Raw genomic sequence first — 19,412 nt, forward strand, 5'->3', positions numbered from 1 at the left:
TTTCTCGAAAAGTTGTTTATTCGCGGTGCCTCACTATACATAAATTGTTTAGTCAGTAGGATTGGTATGAAAATCGCTAATTTCTCACACGTGTGTGTACACTGCGTATTTACCTCAATTTGATCTATTTCATCTCGTTTATCCTTTTTTAAACGATTTACTTTATCATGTTTATTGACGATGTAGCACGTTCGCACTTGGCACATAATATCCTTCAGTAAATGGACATTCTCCCTGCACCCCTGAGTCTACTGTCTTGCTTGATCTTAATTTTTATTTTATCGCCTGTATATTGTATTGATTAATGCTCTGCGTGCTGGACATAGGCTTCAACATAAAAGACCAACTTTTGAGACATTTTCTCAAAATATCATCAGCTATATCTCAAGAACCAATGAACCAATGCTAGTCTTGTTTCTACTAATTTTAATGCATGTTTCATTCTGGCGCCAAATGTGATCATGACATGACAATAATGTACAATTCTGAAAATTGTTAAACAATAATTATTTGAAACTTGTCGTCTGCAGTTGACACCCGTGGAGAGCGGTAAGTTTTTAAATGCGGATTACATCACAGCTTACTATTTATATGTCAAGACGAATTTGCCTTTCACCATGTTCACTTACAAAAAACGAAAACGATTTATTTCTCAACTTCACAAAACTGAGGCGCCTATTATATGCAGCTATGTATCAAGAGAAAAATACCGCCTTTTCCTACCAAAACCATAATTGGCAATGATGCATGTTATTTTGGGTGAAAGAAGTAAAATAAGCCCAAGGACCATTTAAATTTCTTCCTTAAATCAAAAAAGGCTGCCAAAATTTCCACTTAAATTCCTAAAAACTCATACTTATATTCTGACAATGTTATGAAACTCTATCATTTTACCTTCAACTTATATACAGATATTGGAAAACTAATACGCACAACAAAAAATATGTAATTCACTAATGGAATCACCATGTAACCCAAAATAACCCGACTCAATATGACTACGTTTGAAATATAAACATCTAAAAAAAAGTTACTATATAAACCCACTTAAATAATGGCCATTATTCAAAAACATTTTGACCCCTCATATGTAGCAATTGTCAAAATATTGACGCCACATCGTACATGTAAATCAATGTAACCCTCTGTCCGCGCGCTATCGCGTGCGAGTGGCTCGCTAACGCGTGCTCGCGGTGCGTATCGCGTGCGCGCTATCGGGGTAGTGCGCGGAGTATACCGACGGGCGCAGTGCGAGCATCGGAAAACATTACAGTGTGGTTAATCGTGCAGGTGCATCTCCAAAACGGCACACGTGCAGAGGCCTATTAGAAGTTTAAAAGGTCAGGGCAAGTAGGCCTATATGGGTAACGGGTGTTGGGTAATTAGAGATAGTCACAAGAACCACCCAACCCGAGAACCGCGAAATCTAGTTCAGTATAATGGAAGGAAATCTGTGTAATGTTATCTGAGTGTTTTTGTATTGATGTAAGTGCAACTTTCAAATCTTGACCTCACTACATTAATTGACCGGTGTTTTATTGTTTTCTGGGCTATCGTTTCAAATGAGGTGTCAAAATGTGCAGAAATAAATTTTGCTTCCAACGCAATTTACAGATTTGTAATACAATAACCCGTTATTGAATAATGGCCATTATTAAAGGGTTAGTTACTTTTTTGAGATGTTTATGATGAAATTGCACAATGAGTCGACATTCGGTGACGTTGTACTTAGATTGTCATCTACGTTATAAATACGTAAATCTGTAAACTCGTATTCGCGTTGTAACAAACATTATTTTCTACTTTGATTTTCGAACGTTGATATATCGTCATTATTCCTTTTTTCTGTCGAAAATGTGATGACCATGAGTATGTTGAGCTATATTTGGTTAATAACAGGCCACTTTTTTCTGTCGAAAATGTGGTGACCATGAGTATGTTGAGCTATATTTGGTTAATAACAGGCCACTTTACCAAGTGCCCTTTTTAATTGGCAATATCTCAGGAAGGTCAAGCAGATATCCTGCTAGGATGCAGGGTGAATGACCTGGATTTTGCCGACGATATTGCCCTGATGGAATCCCAGTTGCAGCTTACTAGGACTGCAACTGCAGCAACAGATGTAGGCTTTGTCATCAGCGCACCTAAGACAGGTTGTATGGCTGCAAACTGTAACGCCCAACCGCACTTGAAGGTTATGGTAGTACCATCAACTATGTCACAGAATTCAAGTACTTGGGTTCCAAGATGGGCTCTAGTGCTGGAAACCTAAAAAAGGAAGAAAAGCACTAGCCTGTGCAGCTTTCTGGAACCTGGAACGCCTTTGGAGAAGCTCATCCCTGCCAAACGAAACAAAAATCAAGCTGTTTGAGACAACTTGTGTTACTGTCTTTCTGTACGGGTGTGATGTCATGGGTAATCACCAAGGACATGGAAAACAAGATCAATGCCTTTGGAACATCTTGCCACGGAGTCATGTTAAACATCAAGCGTGTGGATCTGATTCCAAATGAAACCATCTACAATCTGACCAACACCACTCCACTGGTTGCCAGAGTCAAGATTCATGAACTCAAATTTCTCGGCCATATACTGCGTCTTGAAGACGACGAGCCTGTGAAAGAACATGCCCTTTATATTCCACCACATGGGAAGAGGAAACCGGGACGGCCGCACACACTGTACTCACAGTATGTCCAGCATCTTCTGGGAGATACTGAAGGGATGCTGCAGCCAAACAAAATTGTTTCGCTTGCCCAAGATCGCAATAGTTGGACAAAGCTTGTATTCGCCTGCACCGCAGCCGACTGATGATGATGATGATGATCTCAGGAACTAAACCAGTCAAGACCTTTAACATAGGGCCAATAAACAACTAATTATAGTTGAGCAGCAGCAAACTAAATTTACAATTTGTTTCAATTTCAGAGGTAGTCATTGTTAACTGTTTATGAGCAAAATATATTCCTTTTTTCACGGACCAATGATAAAAAAATTTCCAATGCTATTTATTGGTCTTTTAATTCTCTACCAAGGTCTACGATTCAGTCAAAACCCCAAACATTTGTAGCCCCACCCCATGCATAATGCGATACCCCCTATCTGGTCGCGCCACAGACAGAAGTCACATAAATTTCACAATCTATGACGGACCGGTACATTCCTCCATCCTTTTCAGATTATTTTAGCCCCAAACGAATGCGTGCCTTGCTATATTTGGTAGGCCAGTACGCACAAAAATTTTCATTTTGAGACTATTTTAGCCCCAAATATGAAGGTGTGTTTTGCTATTTTATGGGCCAGTGTGCACTATAATTTGACGATAACTCAATTTTGCTAGGTCTATATAATCAATGCATACCTTTCGTATTGAAGTTATACATGAAGTTTTCAAAAAGAACTAGAATGTTCATGTCTTATATAAAGGTTTATACCTTCAATACAAAAGGTCAAAATTTTCATTTGATGGTCGGCTTTTCCTCCCAGCTACATAAACTTTAAGTACAGCGTATCCCAAAAGTAACTTAAGATTGTGAATTTGCCATATCTCAAATATCTCCTTCTTCATACCAAAATGGATAACATATTCCAATAGATTGATTTTTTAGAATTATTCTGATACCAAAAAACAGCATTATTGATGACTCCTTGACCTTACTGTGCGACTGTACACATGTTTGTATAAAACCCACAAAAGCAAGCTCATATGTTCTTTGTTCAAGCACATGAATGATGTGCTTCCCTGAATGATAGAGTTGGTTCACTCACTGCACATGCTACATTTAGGTATGAACATTCATGGATTACATGGCCTAGCGTAAGCGTTACTGTTGTTTTAGATTAAAATTAGGATATATTGACTTTACTTTAAAACAGTTAAAGTGAAGATGAATTTCCTATAGATCAACGGATTCAGAACATATGGTTCTTTGCCGAGACAAAGTCGGACAAACTCTACTCAAAAGTTTAAGGAACGTTTTAATGTAACTTATGCACCCAGCCGAAATACAATCCAGCAACTAGTGCAGAAATTCCTATTCCTATTCCTGGATCTGTTCATGATCTACCTCGGGCAGGATGTGGAAGAACAGGAAGATCGGCTACAAACATCGATGTCATACGAAGAGCGGTGGCGAAAAGCCCAAGACGATCAGTACGTCGACTTTCAATGGAGAGTAACATACCACGTACATCTGTTCATCGAATCCTCAGAAAAGATCTAAAGCAGTTTCCATATAAAATCCAGACAAAACACGAAATGAATATTAGTCATTGAAAACAAACAAACAAACAATCAAACAAACATAGCAAAATTAAACAAAACAGATGTTAAAACGATAACACGATATATCGTGTTATCACGGCTCAAATGACGAAACTTATTTTGCGTTTATAAAAGTGGGTTTTACGGTACGGTAGATATCCGTTAATTTCATGCTAAAAAGTCATTACCACACAGGCATGTTTGGTATCATAACATTTCTAAAAGAATTATCTACATACTGTGCAATTTTAGTAACAACACTATTAACCCAAGGCAAGTTATGGCAAGTTTACAATGTTAAGTTACTTTTGGGAAACCCTGTACATATCATTATATTTATAATTAAAATTATTTAAAAATTTGTATTATGTCGCGTTTAAAAAAAAAAATCAAAATTATTTAAAGACATTCTTCGTAGTCAGAATGCAATTTGGTGTGTCTGATGTGCTCTCAGGTCCCAAAACACAAAACTGTGCAAAGGTGGGTGACCCAGACGTTAAGGATATACGCATACTTCCTCAATAAAAGAGTTGATCCATGACATCCTTTTCCGAAGTTACTCATTGCCTTTTTGTTATTTAGGCTATTAGTTCACTTATGCTTGATTATTAGCTAAAGGTATGCACTTTTGGTTTGTACTTGAATTACTACATACCAACTTGCTCGTCTTGTATGTTGCAATAATATTTATGGTAGGTATTTCCCAACATACAGGGTGCCCCCCCCCCCCTCAAAAACAAAACAAACAAACAACATAACCCTCGTTGCTCCCTCTTTTTCTTCAATTTTTGAACATTTTATCAAATGTATTTTGGTGCATGAAGAAACCTTTAATCGTAAGCTTTAATAAACCAAAACAATTATTTCAATCGGCTTACAACTGTTGAACATTTATGTGGGTGGGTGGGTTGGGTGGTTTGGGTTGTGTTGGTGGGTGATTGATTGAATGATTGATTGATTGAGTGAGTGAGTGATTGATTGATTGATTGATTGAGTGAGTGAGTGAGTTGGTGGGCGATTGATTGATTGATTGAGTGATTGATTGATTGATTGATTGATTGATTGAGTGAGTGAGTGGTTGATTGATTGATTGAGTGAGTGAGTGAGTGAGTGAGTGAGTGAGTGAGTGAGTGAGTGAGTGTGTGGTGAGTGAGTGAGTGAGTGAGTGAGTGAGTGAGTGAGTGAGTGAGTGAGTGAGTGAGTGAGTGAGTGAGTGAGTGAGTGAGTGAGTGAGTGAGTGAGTGCGTGAGTGAGTGAGTGAATGAGTGAGTGATTACTCAAGTGTGCATTTACTTACTTATTTGTCTAAAACATATTCAGTAACTATTAAAATAGTTCTTATGAACCTATGTGTCAAGTATAATTATCCAGAGATCGGCAGTATTATTTATTTCGACTTTATGTCGAAATGGCTCTGTTGACTAACTTTCAGACAAACCGGTTTAGGTTGATTCCATTTAGGTGTAAGTTTGGTTATGTGTAAACACAAAATCAGGTTTTTGGAAGATGAACTATTTTTATATTATATTTAGGTCGTACAATGTGGGCTTAAGTGGCGTCCCATCTATAATGCTAAAATGCTAAACTACCATTTGTGTAAATATTTCCTTCCTGAACGTTGCACCACAATCCGGACCTCGACAACAAATACTTTCCAGTCAATGCTCGATTGCTGTGCAACCCAATTAACTGAATATTCCGATATCGGTAGGCCTATAGTATCTTAGCAGTTAGCAGTTAGCTTTGAATCGTGAACTTCATTTGCGACAATTGGTGTTTTTATAATGGATTTACTGTCTAAAGTCAAATGCCGAATCCGTGTTATTCGAATCATTACAATACTCACGTCGGTGAATGTGTTTCATTTGCATTGTACTGCATCAGGTAGGTTTATAGTATGATAAAGGAGTGTTCATAAATACTTTGGTGGGGGTTGGTAAATGTGAATATCATAAATATTTTACGTCCCGAAAAGGTGGGATCAAAACAATATATACGGCATTGTAACCAAGTTAAATATTTCAATTGTTGAAACGTTGTAAAAACGCATGGTCATTAGTCACTATAGTGTGTAAAATGAAGTGAATTTCATCTACAGTTTTATTTGATGAGCCTTTTTACTAAATCTACGAGGCACCTGCATTATGAATAAGAGCAGACATTGCGAAATAAACATTGCATATTCAAAACTGACTTAAACTTAATTCTAACTTGATTTTACCTTCTTTCGCATCATATTTTTATTCAAATAAAGTCTGTCACATTTCTCTAGTCATTCATACCCCGCAAAAACCCTTATTGAGGCCCTCTATGCCCTAGCCAACTTAATACTGAGTAGTTCACAATGAACTCCATTTCAATCTGCACGCATTTCGTTTCGACATTTGAAAAATCCGCCAATCAACCTCTATACGTTTCTTCGTCCAGTTATTGAAATTTAATAAACAATACATATCTCTGAAACACAGGAAGGTGTAAAAAGGTTCTTCTTTCATTCGAAATACAGTGGCTTGGGCATAGAGAACCCGAAGGATGCAAGAAATCAGATTTGAAGTTGGTTAAAGTCAGTATTGGCTCTGTAGTCTTTAAAAAAGTGGCATGCACAGAATTTCAGAAGTAGGGGTGAGGTGGGGGAACGGGATGGGTTAAGTAAACAGATCCCAAGTCCTGATAATGTGTCATTCCCCTCATTATTATTCATCAATCGCATAATTCTTCTCGGGAGGGGAGACACCTAAAACTTTTGTTATAGTTTTGGCATTATTTCAAGAAGTGTAAAAACCCATGGAAAATATATATGCGATCATTGGCTTCCTAGTTCCTTTAACATCAATGTATTAGTTTACAAATGCACCGTTTGTGGAAGTTCAATACTGAGAAAGCAAAGCGTGTCCGCATTAAAGTGGTCAAATATGTGTGGGAAATGGAATTAAGAAAACAACGTGGGATATATAACTTCCGACAGAAGCGATCATAATAATAAATATTAACCTGATTTTTGACGTAATAATAGCTCTTTATCCAGCGAAAAAAACAAAAAACGATTTGGATTTTATTCGCAGGTTTGAAAAGGTTGTCAGAAAACGGTTAAATGTCGATTTATATATCAAGTATATAAAGGGTATATAAAACGTTTTCATAACTTACTGCAAAATATTGTAACATAATAAAAGTATTATAACATTTTAAAAATGTTGTTGCAGTGTGTTTTCGTTTAAAAACGTTTAATGAACTTTATATAACCCGACATTTGCTTGGTTTGCATATTTTTTCAGATAATTTGTAGTAGCTATAGTTCTAAGGGGCCGTGAAATAACTATGAGGGTGAAATTGGGGGAGGGCAAATCTAAGAGGGAAAGCAATATCTAGCATTTTGAAAGGGGCTCATTATTGCGTTATTTCGCTTATAAATTAACGCCAACAAAAAGTAAACACAGATTTTGACATTTCATTTTCATTCAAAATTTTAAGTCAATCAGATGAGTGGTTATTTTTTTTTTTTTGGTTTTGTTTTTGTTTGTTTTTCCTGGAGGCTAAAATTACCCTTAAATTTCACCAAAATCTGACAAATATCAAAACAAAATGTATAAACATTTTCAGCAGGCCCAAAAATGGCTGATTTTACATAATTTTAGCTAAATTTCAAAACTCCATGACCCATTGTCTGACGTATAGCAGTGTTTCACAACTCTGAATAAATCTAACTGGTCTAGATGGATGAAAAGTCATAGTGAATTTTACCATGTATTTAACACTATTCTACTGGTTCTGTAAAAATAAAAATGTATATATATAATGGATTTGGTGAATGTGTACTTTTACGGTTTATATTATTTTGGGAAATGGGTTTATCCAATGCGAATAATGTAGTTTTCGTTTACGTTCAGGAGGTCAAATTAAGTTATTAGTTCCCAAAGCACGGAAAGTGCCCTGCCTGGAAAAATGTTCACTTCACTACAACACATAACATAACATCTGATATGTGGAATATTATTACAACTAGTTAAATGCTATACTGTATTTGGTAATCTTTTGATGGGATTAGTCCACAGCCCCAAGTGCCCAAATGGAGCAATCGCTACTGGCTGTAGATATTTCCCTCCTGAACAATGCACCTCAATAACTAATACTTCAAGTTTAAGGGAAGTTTCTGATTTAGTTATGACCCAAGTAACTGAATATTCTGATATTGGTATAGTGTCTTTGATGAGTGTAAAGGCTCACGGCCACAGTCACCAGCCTTGAGTCGTACAACATCACAACTTCATTCGCGGCAATTGGTGTTTTTAGAATGGAATTATTATTCGGGTCGTTACAATACTCACATTTGTTAATTTGTTCCATTTGCAGTGTGTGGCATATCACGTAGGTTAAATTTATTATAATAAGCATGTTTATTCATAAATACTTGTTATTAGGGACGAACCAGTATACAAATATTTACTGCTTATGAAGGATCTTGTGGTATCTATTGGTCCCCTCGGTAAACTGGAGACCGTGAGCCTACTATTTTCCCGAGACCGCCAGATCCCGAAGTTAGAGCAGTAAATGTTTGTTTTATATCCTTCATTAATATATTCTTTGTTTATTTATTGGTTAAAATATAGAACGCAAGGCATCTATCATAGACAGAGGCTTAAGCCTCCAGCATACTTTCCTGCCGCTTGCCGTTTCAACCAATGACAAGCCTTGATTGTGTCCGTTTGTCTGCAATACGCGTGCGCCACGCCGCTCAGCGGCAAGCGGCAGGGTAGTATGAAACCAGCATTAGGCATAGGCTAGGCCTAGTGGCTATACTGGCCTTGTTTGGTTTTGATTGAATGTACATAGTCACGCAGCACGCACACAGTTGAGTAGCTAAAGCGTAACCGTAAAAATGTTGTAACCTCTGTAATACCGCCGTTATACGAGTAACCATCTTCTCTGCTATATCACCGTCAATATCAAGATACTAGAGAGATTGCGATGTTCCATACGCAGCACGTGGACCGCGCTTTTAAACGTACGTTTACACACACGTTTAAACATTTATTGGCTGTATATTAGTAGGTATGTCACAGTGGCTGCACAATAATTCTGCTACACTGTGCATGCAAGCATAACAGTGAATTGAAAAGGGCGCGCTTCAAATTTGGCCAATTTTAGAAAACATCCATGTCGATAAATGAATTTCTTCATATGCTTCATTTATCCAAATTGTTTAAATTTTTAATATATGGTGTGTGAAGCCTTTCTGAGGCTAACATCGGGTCCTTAAATAAAAAAAAATGTTTTGTTTAAGAGCTACTGCCTGTTTTTATGGATTTTTGAAGATCGCTCTTAAATCAGTTAATATAGGCCTATTGAAGTAAAGGAACTACCACCATTTAGCTGAAATACTAATCTTTCTTAGCATGTAAATTAATTCCGTCGACAACGAATGAAACACTTCCCTAAAACTAGTTGAAGCAAAACATTAATCAATGATATTTTTAGGGAGTAATTTTCCAAACCACAATAGCTCTAAGCCATTGTGTGTGTCCAAGGCCATACTATTTTTTGTATACGCGGTACAGTAAAATGGCTTTTGCCATTATCCCCCCATGTTAATCCAGATGACAAAATGTTAATTTAAAGTCTCATTGCAACTGAATTTTAATTTTTAATTTTCGGACTTGGCTTTGAGTAATGGTGACACATACCATGTTTACAGTAAAAATGAAAATTATATTCAGACACCGTCAAAATGTCAAACTTTTTATTTTTTGTATTGTTTTTAAATAATTAACTGCAGTTCATTTATTCAACCTCATAACAGGATCATACTTAAAAAATTTATGATGAATGAACAGACGTTCATTAAATATTGAAAAAAAACTAAAATTACTCATGCCTAATTTGCATAATAATATCATAAATACATAATTAGCTGTAATTACCTAATTTGCATAATTAAATACTTTTTGTGTATTTTTGTTATCAATTGAAAGAACTTTGTATACATATGTGTGCAAAAAAACCCGCACCTTTATATCATGTACGGTTTTCTATTGGCATCAATTTTGCATATTAATTAGCTGAACTTAGTCATTTTTTGAGATTTAATTTGTCTGCAGATTGGCCGAAATTGCTAAAATAGTATATTTGGTTAATTTTTTATAATTATTCAATGATAGATTTTTTAATTTTGTTTTCTGTAACGAAGTCAGGAAAGATATGCATTTAACATGTGATATTTAAATTAACGCTGCTTTTTCAAGCAAGCGTCCAAATATACCTTCAAAATCTTAAAATGTGCCAATTTTGTCATTTTTACAGCCATTTGTGGCAGGATTTCATTCCATCTACGAGCATCTTTAAATTGACACTACGTCACAATGCATTGACCGATTTCAATTCTGTTTTTTGATTTTTGATGCTTTAATAAAGCTCAATAATGTAGGAACATTAAATAACATGTTTCTGCTGCGATTATTTTTGAGGTGATATGCCTAATATTAGTCAACCAACGATTTTGGATACATCATATTCGGCCCTCTTGCGGCCAAATGTTTGAAATTAAAATCGGGCATACTCTGGAGGGTGTTTGCATGTTTTTTTTAACAGTGACTTATGTTATAACGAAAAATATTACACGGAAAAACAGTGACATGATCGACGGGAATTCTATAAATAAACTTATTTTTCACCAGGTTCGCCGTCGTAAATAATAAAGGAGACAAGTATATAGAAATAGTGATCCCGCCTGGGAATCGAACCCAGGACCTCAGGTTTACGAGACTTGTGCCTTAACCACTTGGCCATGGGAGTTTATTTATAGAATTTCCGTAATATTTCCTCACAGGGAGGATGGCAATTTATTTCTCGCATTTACGGCCATAGCTACTATATGCTATTTGCGGGGAAGAGATAAGTTTAAGTGACCGCTTATGGGTTCGAATTTCAACCAACCTAATCATGAAGCTCCCGTGGCCAATGGGTTAAGGCACAGGTCTCGTAAACCTGAAGTCCTGGGTTCGATTCCCAGGCGGGATCACTTTTTCTACTTGTTTCCTTTATTATTTAAGACGGCGAACCTGGTGAAAAATAATGTTTATTTTACTTTTTATGTTCATTGTCCTTTAACATATTAATTCTATGCATTTTCAACGATGTATGTACGTTAATTTCGCACGTGCAAAATCTTGGTTAAATACGCGACTTTGCTTCGATACAGGAGAGTGGTTTTAAATAGATCGACGTGCGTCCAAGCACTGCGTTTGGAAATCGCAATCTGTCTACCATGTATACTTATTCTGATGAAACCGCCGTATTTTAGCTACAGTTCTCTGCTGCTTGTGTGCTTCTTCGCAAGGCAACATGACTTGCTGTACATTAATACCCCGGAACCGGTTCTGAAATCCCGCGTACGTGGCGAGCTTCGCCTATCACTAGGAACTGCGACGCGGCAATGAGGTTATACGCGCTCAGAGAGAAATTCCCGGAGAAATATTTCTTCCAATAGTACCCCCATTCCCTCAGCAATCGGCTTTTTGACACATTTACAAAATAGTTAGAACTATTTTTAGTCACATGATACTCGTTAAACCAATCAATAAACCAGAATATATTAATGAAGGGTATAATTGGTTGTATACTTCATTAATATATTCTTGTTCATTGATTGGTTAAAAGTGGATCACATGACCAAAAACAGTTCTACCATCAGTAATCCTATCCGTAAATAGTACCTTTAATCTGTAAATAGTATTTTCAATGTCCCGGATGAACCGTAAATAGTACCTCCAAGCCGTAAATAGTACTTTTGACCATGCCTTCCGCGAGCGCGCATTCGATGCGACGGAACATTTCACGCACGCGAAACTGCCATAGCGTGATTTCGCGCTACTGTAATTGATTAGCCCAATTTTAGCCTATTCGATTTTTTTTGAAGGGCAAATATTGGTTGTGCTTAATTGGTCGTGCTGTTCACTCAGGATAGAAGCTGGAGAGTCCAAACGTCAAATAATTTTTAACCAATCAACGAACAAAGAATATATTAATGAAGTATATAGAACAAATATACTGCCTTTATTCGAAGTTCTGGTTAAAACTATGGTCCCTCGTTGAGATCAATTAATACTATTTTAAAATAGTACTATTGATCTCACCTCGGGTCCATAGTTTTAACCAGAACCTCTCATGGCAGTATATATTTGTATATTATTTTTCTCACAAATCTTCCACCCCCCCCCCTCTCCCCGGCCTACTCCTGTTATTCTAATGGTGCATATGATCATTAACTTCCAATAAATTCCACACAGACTCAGACGATGATTACTTGGGCTGCTTCGTCGATAGCGGGCCGTTCCGAGCACTACCACGGGATAAATGGGTTGACAACGCGATGACACTGGAATTGTGTTTCAATCACTGTGGATCATTTGGATATGCATATGCAGGACTACAGGCCAGCAGTTATTGCTTTTGTGGCGACGCCAATGATGACTATGCGCGTTATGGCGCGGCAATTGAAGATGAATGCAGTCTTTTGTGTCTTGGTAACAATCAGCAGAAATGCGGAGGAGCTTTGAGGAATTCAGTATATGGACTGCGTGAGTTGATGTTTTTTTCTGGAAGTATATCCTAACTAGTTTATATGTGTAAAAGACTTATTATTGTCCCGGGCGAACCCCCCAATTTTGAGGTGACGTGTATGTAGGGCTATCTATTAAAAGACCCGCTTTTCAGCATTGCTGTGATCCATATGCGCTTTTTTCTCAGACACCCAAAGGACCCCTTTTTTCATTTTCTTTTTCACCCAAAGGATCTTATTTTTATTTTTATTTATTACACTAAACAGCTTTTTTCAGTTATCACTGATGTTGTTACTTAGCAAAATAAATAGCACTGATGAAAATGTGGTAAATTAAGTGATATTCCTGACTTATCTAACCAATACTATGCCATTTGTTTAAATTTGGGCCCCTGGAGTCCGAGGCCAAAAAGCACAAGACACATAGCCTTGAAAATATCATGTGCTTGGTGGAGAAGAAAGTACAAGATAACAATATACCATGGACACTATGCATGCATGCATCCGGGTATATATAAGAATAGCAAAGAGCAATGTGTGTTTCCATGTTTCTGTGATTATCTAACTTTGTCACAAGCATGCCAATGGAATACATGGTAGTGGAGAGGTGAGAGTAATGAACAAGCAGATCATACTGATTTTAGGGCGAAGTCAATTATTTTGAGACATATAAATCTGACACATAGGAGGAATGGTATAGATTCTATATATTATAAACAGATCAGTAGTAATACAATGTGTAGTGCCGTTCAGCTCGCTCCGTTGAAGTTATGATATCGATTAATTTCGAAATAGAAATTTTGGCACTTAGAGCTCCACGGCCGTTCAGGTTTTTGTGGACGTTCAGATTCTGAGACGCTCGCTCGTTTCAAAAGTTCTCTTTCGAAATTAATCGATAACATAGCGTTCTTACTATGCTAGATTCATTTGAAAATCTTGTCTTTGGAATCTAGTAATATGTGTTATTGTCATATCGTCTTTTTTTAGGATTCACCACCAACATGACCAACGTACAATTGCAGAGTTTTGATTTCAGCCAAGAATACAACAATGTCGCTTACCAGGATGTCAGTATCACAAATACATATCGCAAGGCGCGTCCTTACAGATTGCTGAACCAACCTGGTAGAAGCACTGTCAGCATGAGCTTTCCAGTGCCCATTGCTGATAACGTAAAAAGGATTGTTCTCGATTTAAACCACTGTAGCACATCAGGAGGCGGCATTGTTAACGTAGTCGTCAATGGCACCATTGTCATTCCAAACTACCTGGCTCCAAGGTACGATTTTGTAACAGAAAGGTTATATTTGGCGGTGGACAATTTCATACCAGAGTCAAATACTTTGACCATTCAGCTTACCAACAAGGGTGGCTATTATTGGCTCTCTGACGCTGACATCTATGCTGAGAGACAGGTTGACGACAAAGGCAAGTTGATTTCTTGTTGTGATTTAGTCCTCATTTATTTTTTAAACATTACTAAATGTAACCTTGACACTATGTCCCCATATTCCCAAACCTTCCTCTCAAGGGCTTCAATCCGAAGCTGAACGTGAGGGGACACACGTTTTGTTAAATATGACCGCGAAGCAGGCCTTTCATCGCGCTTGCGCGATACCCAGGGGGGTGTTTGAGAGGGATACGCCCCCTCAGTCATTGGAATATTTTACAAAATGGGCGCCAAATGAAGGCATTTGGTGGACACTTTTTACACTATTATTGTGTTAAACATTAGATGGAAAAAATAGTATGTAGGATCATTGGTTAATGAAACATACGCACTGACGTCACTACCAAACTTGAGGGAATTCATAGTAAGCCCGCCAGGGTGGTGTCAAATGAATGAGAAAAAATAAGGAATATAATAAAAAAAATCTTGAGGTCGTACATCTAATAGTTTTATAGTTATAGGAAAAATCATAAAACGTGGTCCCTATTTTCGGGGTTACCTATTTCTCCAATGCTTAAGCAATAAAATATACGTCACTTCAGTGTTAGATCTGTAGCAACAAGCGGCAGTGTTTTTTGCACAAACGCAAAAAATATTTTATAACGATACCCAACTTAACAGTCACATTAAAGTTTTACTTGACAACATGCAATTAATGTGTTATTATCTGTGTAGTTAGTTTGCGCCTTTTCATTTAATTTCAATGCTTATTTCAACAGGGAGTATTTCGTCTATAACAGATGAATCTACAAGTAAAAAAACAGCAATTGGCCCGACGACAACCAAAGACTATGATTTGCAAACCACGGCACGCACAAATGCTGCAGGTATAATTCATATGAAGTGTACTTTCCGACAAAATAAAAAATCAGATACATATATACCTGATGAGAAGTGATAAGAACAAACCATCTATTTTTGTATCTTAAAGGCCCCTTAAGTGATCCCGGCGAAAGTGTAAACACACTAAAAAGGTAAAGGTAAAGGAGACGATCCTGTATAAACAGTAATCGGAGTGCCCATCTCTCTTTCACTGGCGATTGGGGCAATGTGGCATGGGTACCATGATAGATGTTTGTCATGTTTGTGTAAACATGAAATACTCGTAGTTTTGGGGCATCATGCTTCATTCTAGAAACTTTATATTGGTGAAAAGCACATTTTGTTTAAGGGATTCTCACTGGGTGCTGCAATACTACGTGCAGCCCCTTGCAACGGCTCTGGCTGCTATCCTTCGTCACTAGTGGCAACAGAACAATTGCACACCTTTGCAAAGAATGATTCCACTTCAATAAACACGTTACGCCGAATGTGCTCTTTTACCGGTATACCGTGACTGTCAGAAAATAATTATTAATTAATAATTCTATTCCATTTGAATTACCAGATGCGTCTACTCTAACATCACCAATAATTATCGGAGTAACTACTGCAGGAGTTGGGATACTTGTAATCATATTAGTGATCGGCTTTGTTATATATTGCAAGCGGTAAGTGTCGTGCAATTTGTCATTTATTGCTACGGTAGCGTAGCGATAAAGAATCAACTCTCACAGGGAGGGTGGCAATTTATTTCTCGAATTTAAGACCCTAGCTACTATGGGCTATTTACGGAGAAGAGATAAATTTAAGTGACAGCTTATAGGTTCGAATTTCAACCAGCCTAATCATGAAGCTCCCGTGGCCCAGTGGTTAAGGCGCAGATCTCGTAAACCTGAGGTCCTGGGTTCGATTCCCAGTTGGGATCACTTTTTCTACTTGTCTCCTTTATTATTTGCGACGGCGAACCTGGTGAAAAATTATGTTTATTGATCAACTCATAATCGCATTTCGATGTCATGGGTTCGAATTCCTGCAGCGCGGACGTTTTACCATTCCTTAGAGGGCGTTTTTGTCGAAGTACACGATTGTTTGATGGCATGTAACAGTGAGTCATTTAAAAAAAGTTGACCAATGATGGCCCTGTTTATCTAACATTTTGTTTGCATCTTTACAAGAGGTAGACAGTTGTAAAATAGTATAAAACATCAGCAAACAGCCTAACAAATGACGGGAATTTTCAAAAAACTCTTTGTCATAAATAAATTGTATATGTTAATAGCGCCCTCAATTTGCACAGAAATACACAATTTATAGAGTTAAAATTAGCACAAAAAAGCAGAACAAGATGGATAATTTAATATAAAAACGAAAATCTATGTTTAAAATTGCTACAAAATATATGTGTATATACAGTTTATTATTGCGATAGCTGTTGGTATTATTGATGTCTAGAATTGAACATTATAATAATGTTTTGTCAGAAATATTCATAAATGATCACATCAAAAAACCGTGAGTAATTACGTAATATTATTATTTGTTTCTCTTATTTTTTGTGGTGAGTGTGTAATAGGAATCATATGGCCCGCGATTTTCTTTAACCTCACACCTTGGTCATAGACTTATTTTGCCGAAAGTAATCCGTTAATTTGCATTGCCTGTGTGGTACAGTTGCGTTTATGTGTGCATAACGTTAATCCTAGTCCGAAATCCGCTAGTCCGACACGCCGCTAGTCCGACTATACAAAATCCCTACAGTCTTTATAAAGCCTTGTAAATAATAAAGGTGACTTACTCAGGTGAAAGAGAATACCCTCTAAATGGGTAAAAGAGTAATAAAAATCCACTTCCTGAGCGACAATTCTACGACCTTTGTTGTCGGCATTCGGGCAGCTGGAATGTAACTCATATTCTGATATGTAGTAAAATGTTTAACATTTACGAAAACGTCCATTGATCAAACATTATAAATCATTAAATCACGTTTGGAGAATGTATGGGAATTGCAGCGGTTTGTCCTCAAAAAACTTCTTCTTTTTTTCGTGACACCATTTAAAGGCAACAACTCGATATGGATATGGAAAGTTCCGTTATAAGTATCGCCAGTCATGGTCAACCTCAGAACAAAAGAAAGGAAATAGATCCTGCACAAATTACATGCAAACCAAGATTTTTTTGTAATTATTCAAGCAAACGTAGTCATGGTATTAAGACCACGATGGGCAACCCCCCCCCCGGTTGTTAGCATCCCTTACGCACTTTCCAGTTACAAGTTTGTTACAGTGTTACGTATTATGAACGATAAATACTTTCTGTTTTTATTATCATCTATTTTCAGGCGAAAGAACCCAGAACTTCAAGAACCTCCCGAGTATGAACCATACGCCACATATAGGCCTCCTATAGACGACTTACCGCAGCGTCCAGTCGTCGACATGTCTGGCCCAGAACTTCCAGGACATCTTCCTGTAGCATATTCCACATATGTTACGGACGACTCATCACAGCATTTACCCATCGACACATCTGGCCCAGAACTTCCGGGACATTTTGCTGTAGGATACTTTACATATGTTCCTCCCGATAACTCATCAGCTCATCATCCACACGTCGACGCATCAGACTATGAAATTCCATTAGAAAACATGGGAAATGAAAATGTGGGTGATGGTGTCACAGTACCAACCGACCAGGGTGGCTACATCGAAGTGATTGCTTAATGCTCATCCTATGAAAGGGGGAAGGGTAGTGATGGGGTTGATGCACCTTACTCTATCGAGGTATCTACCCAGATGGCTAAATTGCAGAAACTAACCACTATATGGCATTAATTTATTATGAACCATCTTAAGTAATAATGGTGGTAAGCGTACATTCCAAATGGAGCAGTTAATCTTTGACATAATCTTCCTGCTAGTACATTGTACTGTATTTGTAAAATTGTAATAACATTTATCTATCATTAACTAAAGTATGCCACTTTTAAAGTACCTGCTTGCTATTCTTTGGTAAAATGTTGATATTATAATTGTACATGTAGATATCTTTTGAATTTCAAGTTGTTGTAATGTTTATTATTCAAATACTGTGCAGAACTGTATCTCACATTTTGCTATATTATTTTCATAATATTATGTTATGTACTTGCAAATCATTGTTTTGACGTTGAAGTGGCTACCCTGCCTAAAGAAAATTTAAATATTATAAAAGTAAATGGCCTTTTGAGGACTTTTCACACCTTTTATGAAAGTACACATAAAATTCGGAATTTCCCCCCCCCCCCCCCCCAATTGACCCAGAACCATGTTCAAAACAGAATAAGGTGTGGACCTTAAAACGGTCAGTAATAGATTTCATACAGGGTGTCCCGGAAAGAACTGTATCGTCGGAAACTGATTTTTGGGTACTTTATCGCATAATTCAAACATAACTAAATCACTAGTGATGTTGAAGAACATATCAGTTATCGCGTACTTTTTGAATTTTGACAATTGACCGCACCGTTATTGATATAAAAGAATTTTACGAAAATCCCTCATTTTCAAGCCTTTCCACGGAGTCAATATCTATCAATGACAAGAGACGTATCATGCGCTGATGATGGGCAGTGATTAGGCATCTTAATTTTTTAATCTTAATAGTTCGTCTCAATGCCCAAATTGAAAACTATACGGAATCCGGTTTTTATTCTTCAATAGAGGCCGTCAGCGTGACGTCATATGCCGCCATCTTGTGGGTACACGCTGCGATGGTCGTTCGATCTCCATGCGTGAACAGCAAAATCACCGTGGTGATGCGTGATAACAGCTGCGTGGCAAGCTGCGCCCTGCGCGTAGTGTCCGACGCAGAATCACGCGTATCATTTGTACCCACAAGATGGCGAAAGGCTGACGGCCTCTATTGTGCGTATCAGTGGCAAGAATAGACCACCTTTTCATATCTCAGGGAGGTTGCACTGTGGTCAAAATGTACACTACGGGATTCTCATAAGAGTAGCAGCGCTGCTACTCTCGAGTACCCACGTCGGCCACCAGACCCTTGTGGCCCAGCAAGCCGGCTGCAACTCGCGAATACCTCGTGGCGTAGGTACTTTGAAGGTAGGTACTCCGAGTACCGACACTGGTACTCACCTGCCTGGTAATATGCAGCTGAGTACCGACGTGGGTACTCTGGCAAGAAAATGAGGAAAGCGGGTTGCCATTTCTTATTTGTTTTTGTTGCCATATTGATTTATATTGATTAATATGTTCTTGATTTATGTTTCTTATTTGTTTTGGGGCATTTTAAGCGGATAAGTTAAGTAGGCCTAGGCCTATTAGTAA

General features: G+C 37.5%; 1 protein-coding gene across 1 annotated transcript; it reads left to right on the plus strand.

Annotated features, from left to right (window-relative positions):
- The first annotated feature begins 12,567 nt into the window (after positions 1 to 12,567).
- Positions 12,568 to 18,113, plus strand: LOC140139094 (uncharacterized). The gene is made up of 5 exons (XM_072160875.1): positions 12,568 to 12,837; positions 13,806 to 14,246; positions 14,988 to 15,095; positions 15,656 to 15,758; positions 17,429 to 18,113. The coding sequence occupies exons 1-5, from the start codon at positions 12,630 to 12,632 to the stop codon at positions 17,808 to 17,810; spliced, it is 1,242 nt and encodes a 413-aa protein (XP_072016976.1). The 5' UTR covers positions 12,568 to 12,629; the 3' UTR covers positions 17,811 to 18,113.
- Positions 18,114 to 19,412: the final 1,299 nt, after the last annotated feature.

The sequence above is a fragment of the Amphiura filiformis genome, chromosome 18 (genome assembly GCF_039555335.1).
Source record: "Amphiura filiformis chromosome 18, Afil_fr2py, whole genome shotgun sequence".
Taxonomy (NCBI): domain Eukaryota; kingdom Metazoa; phylum Echinodermata; class Ophiuroidea; order Amphilepidida; family Amphiuridae; genus Amphiura; species Amphiura filiformis.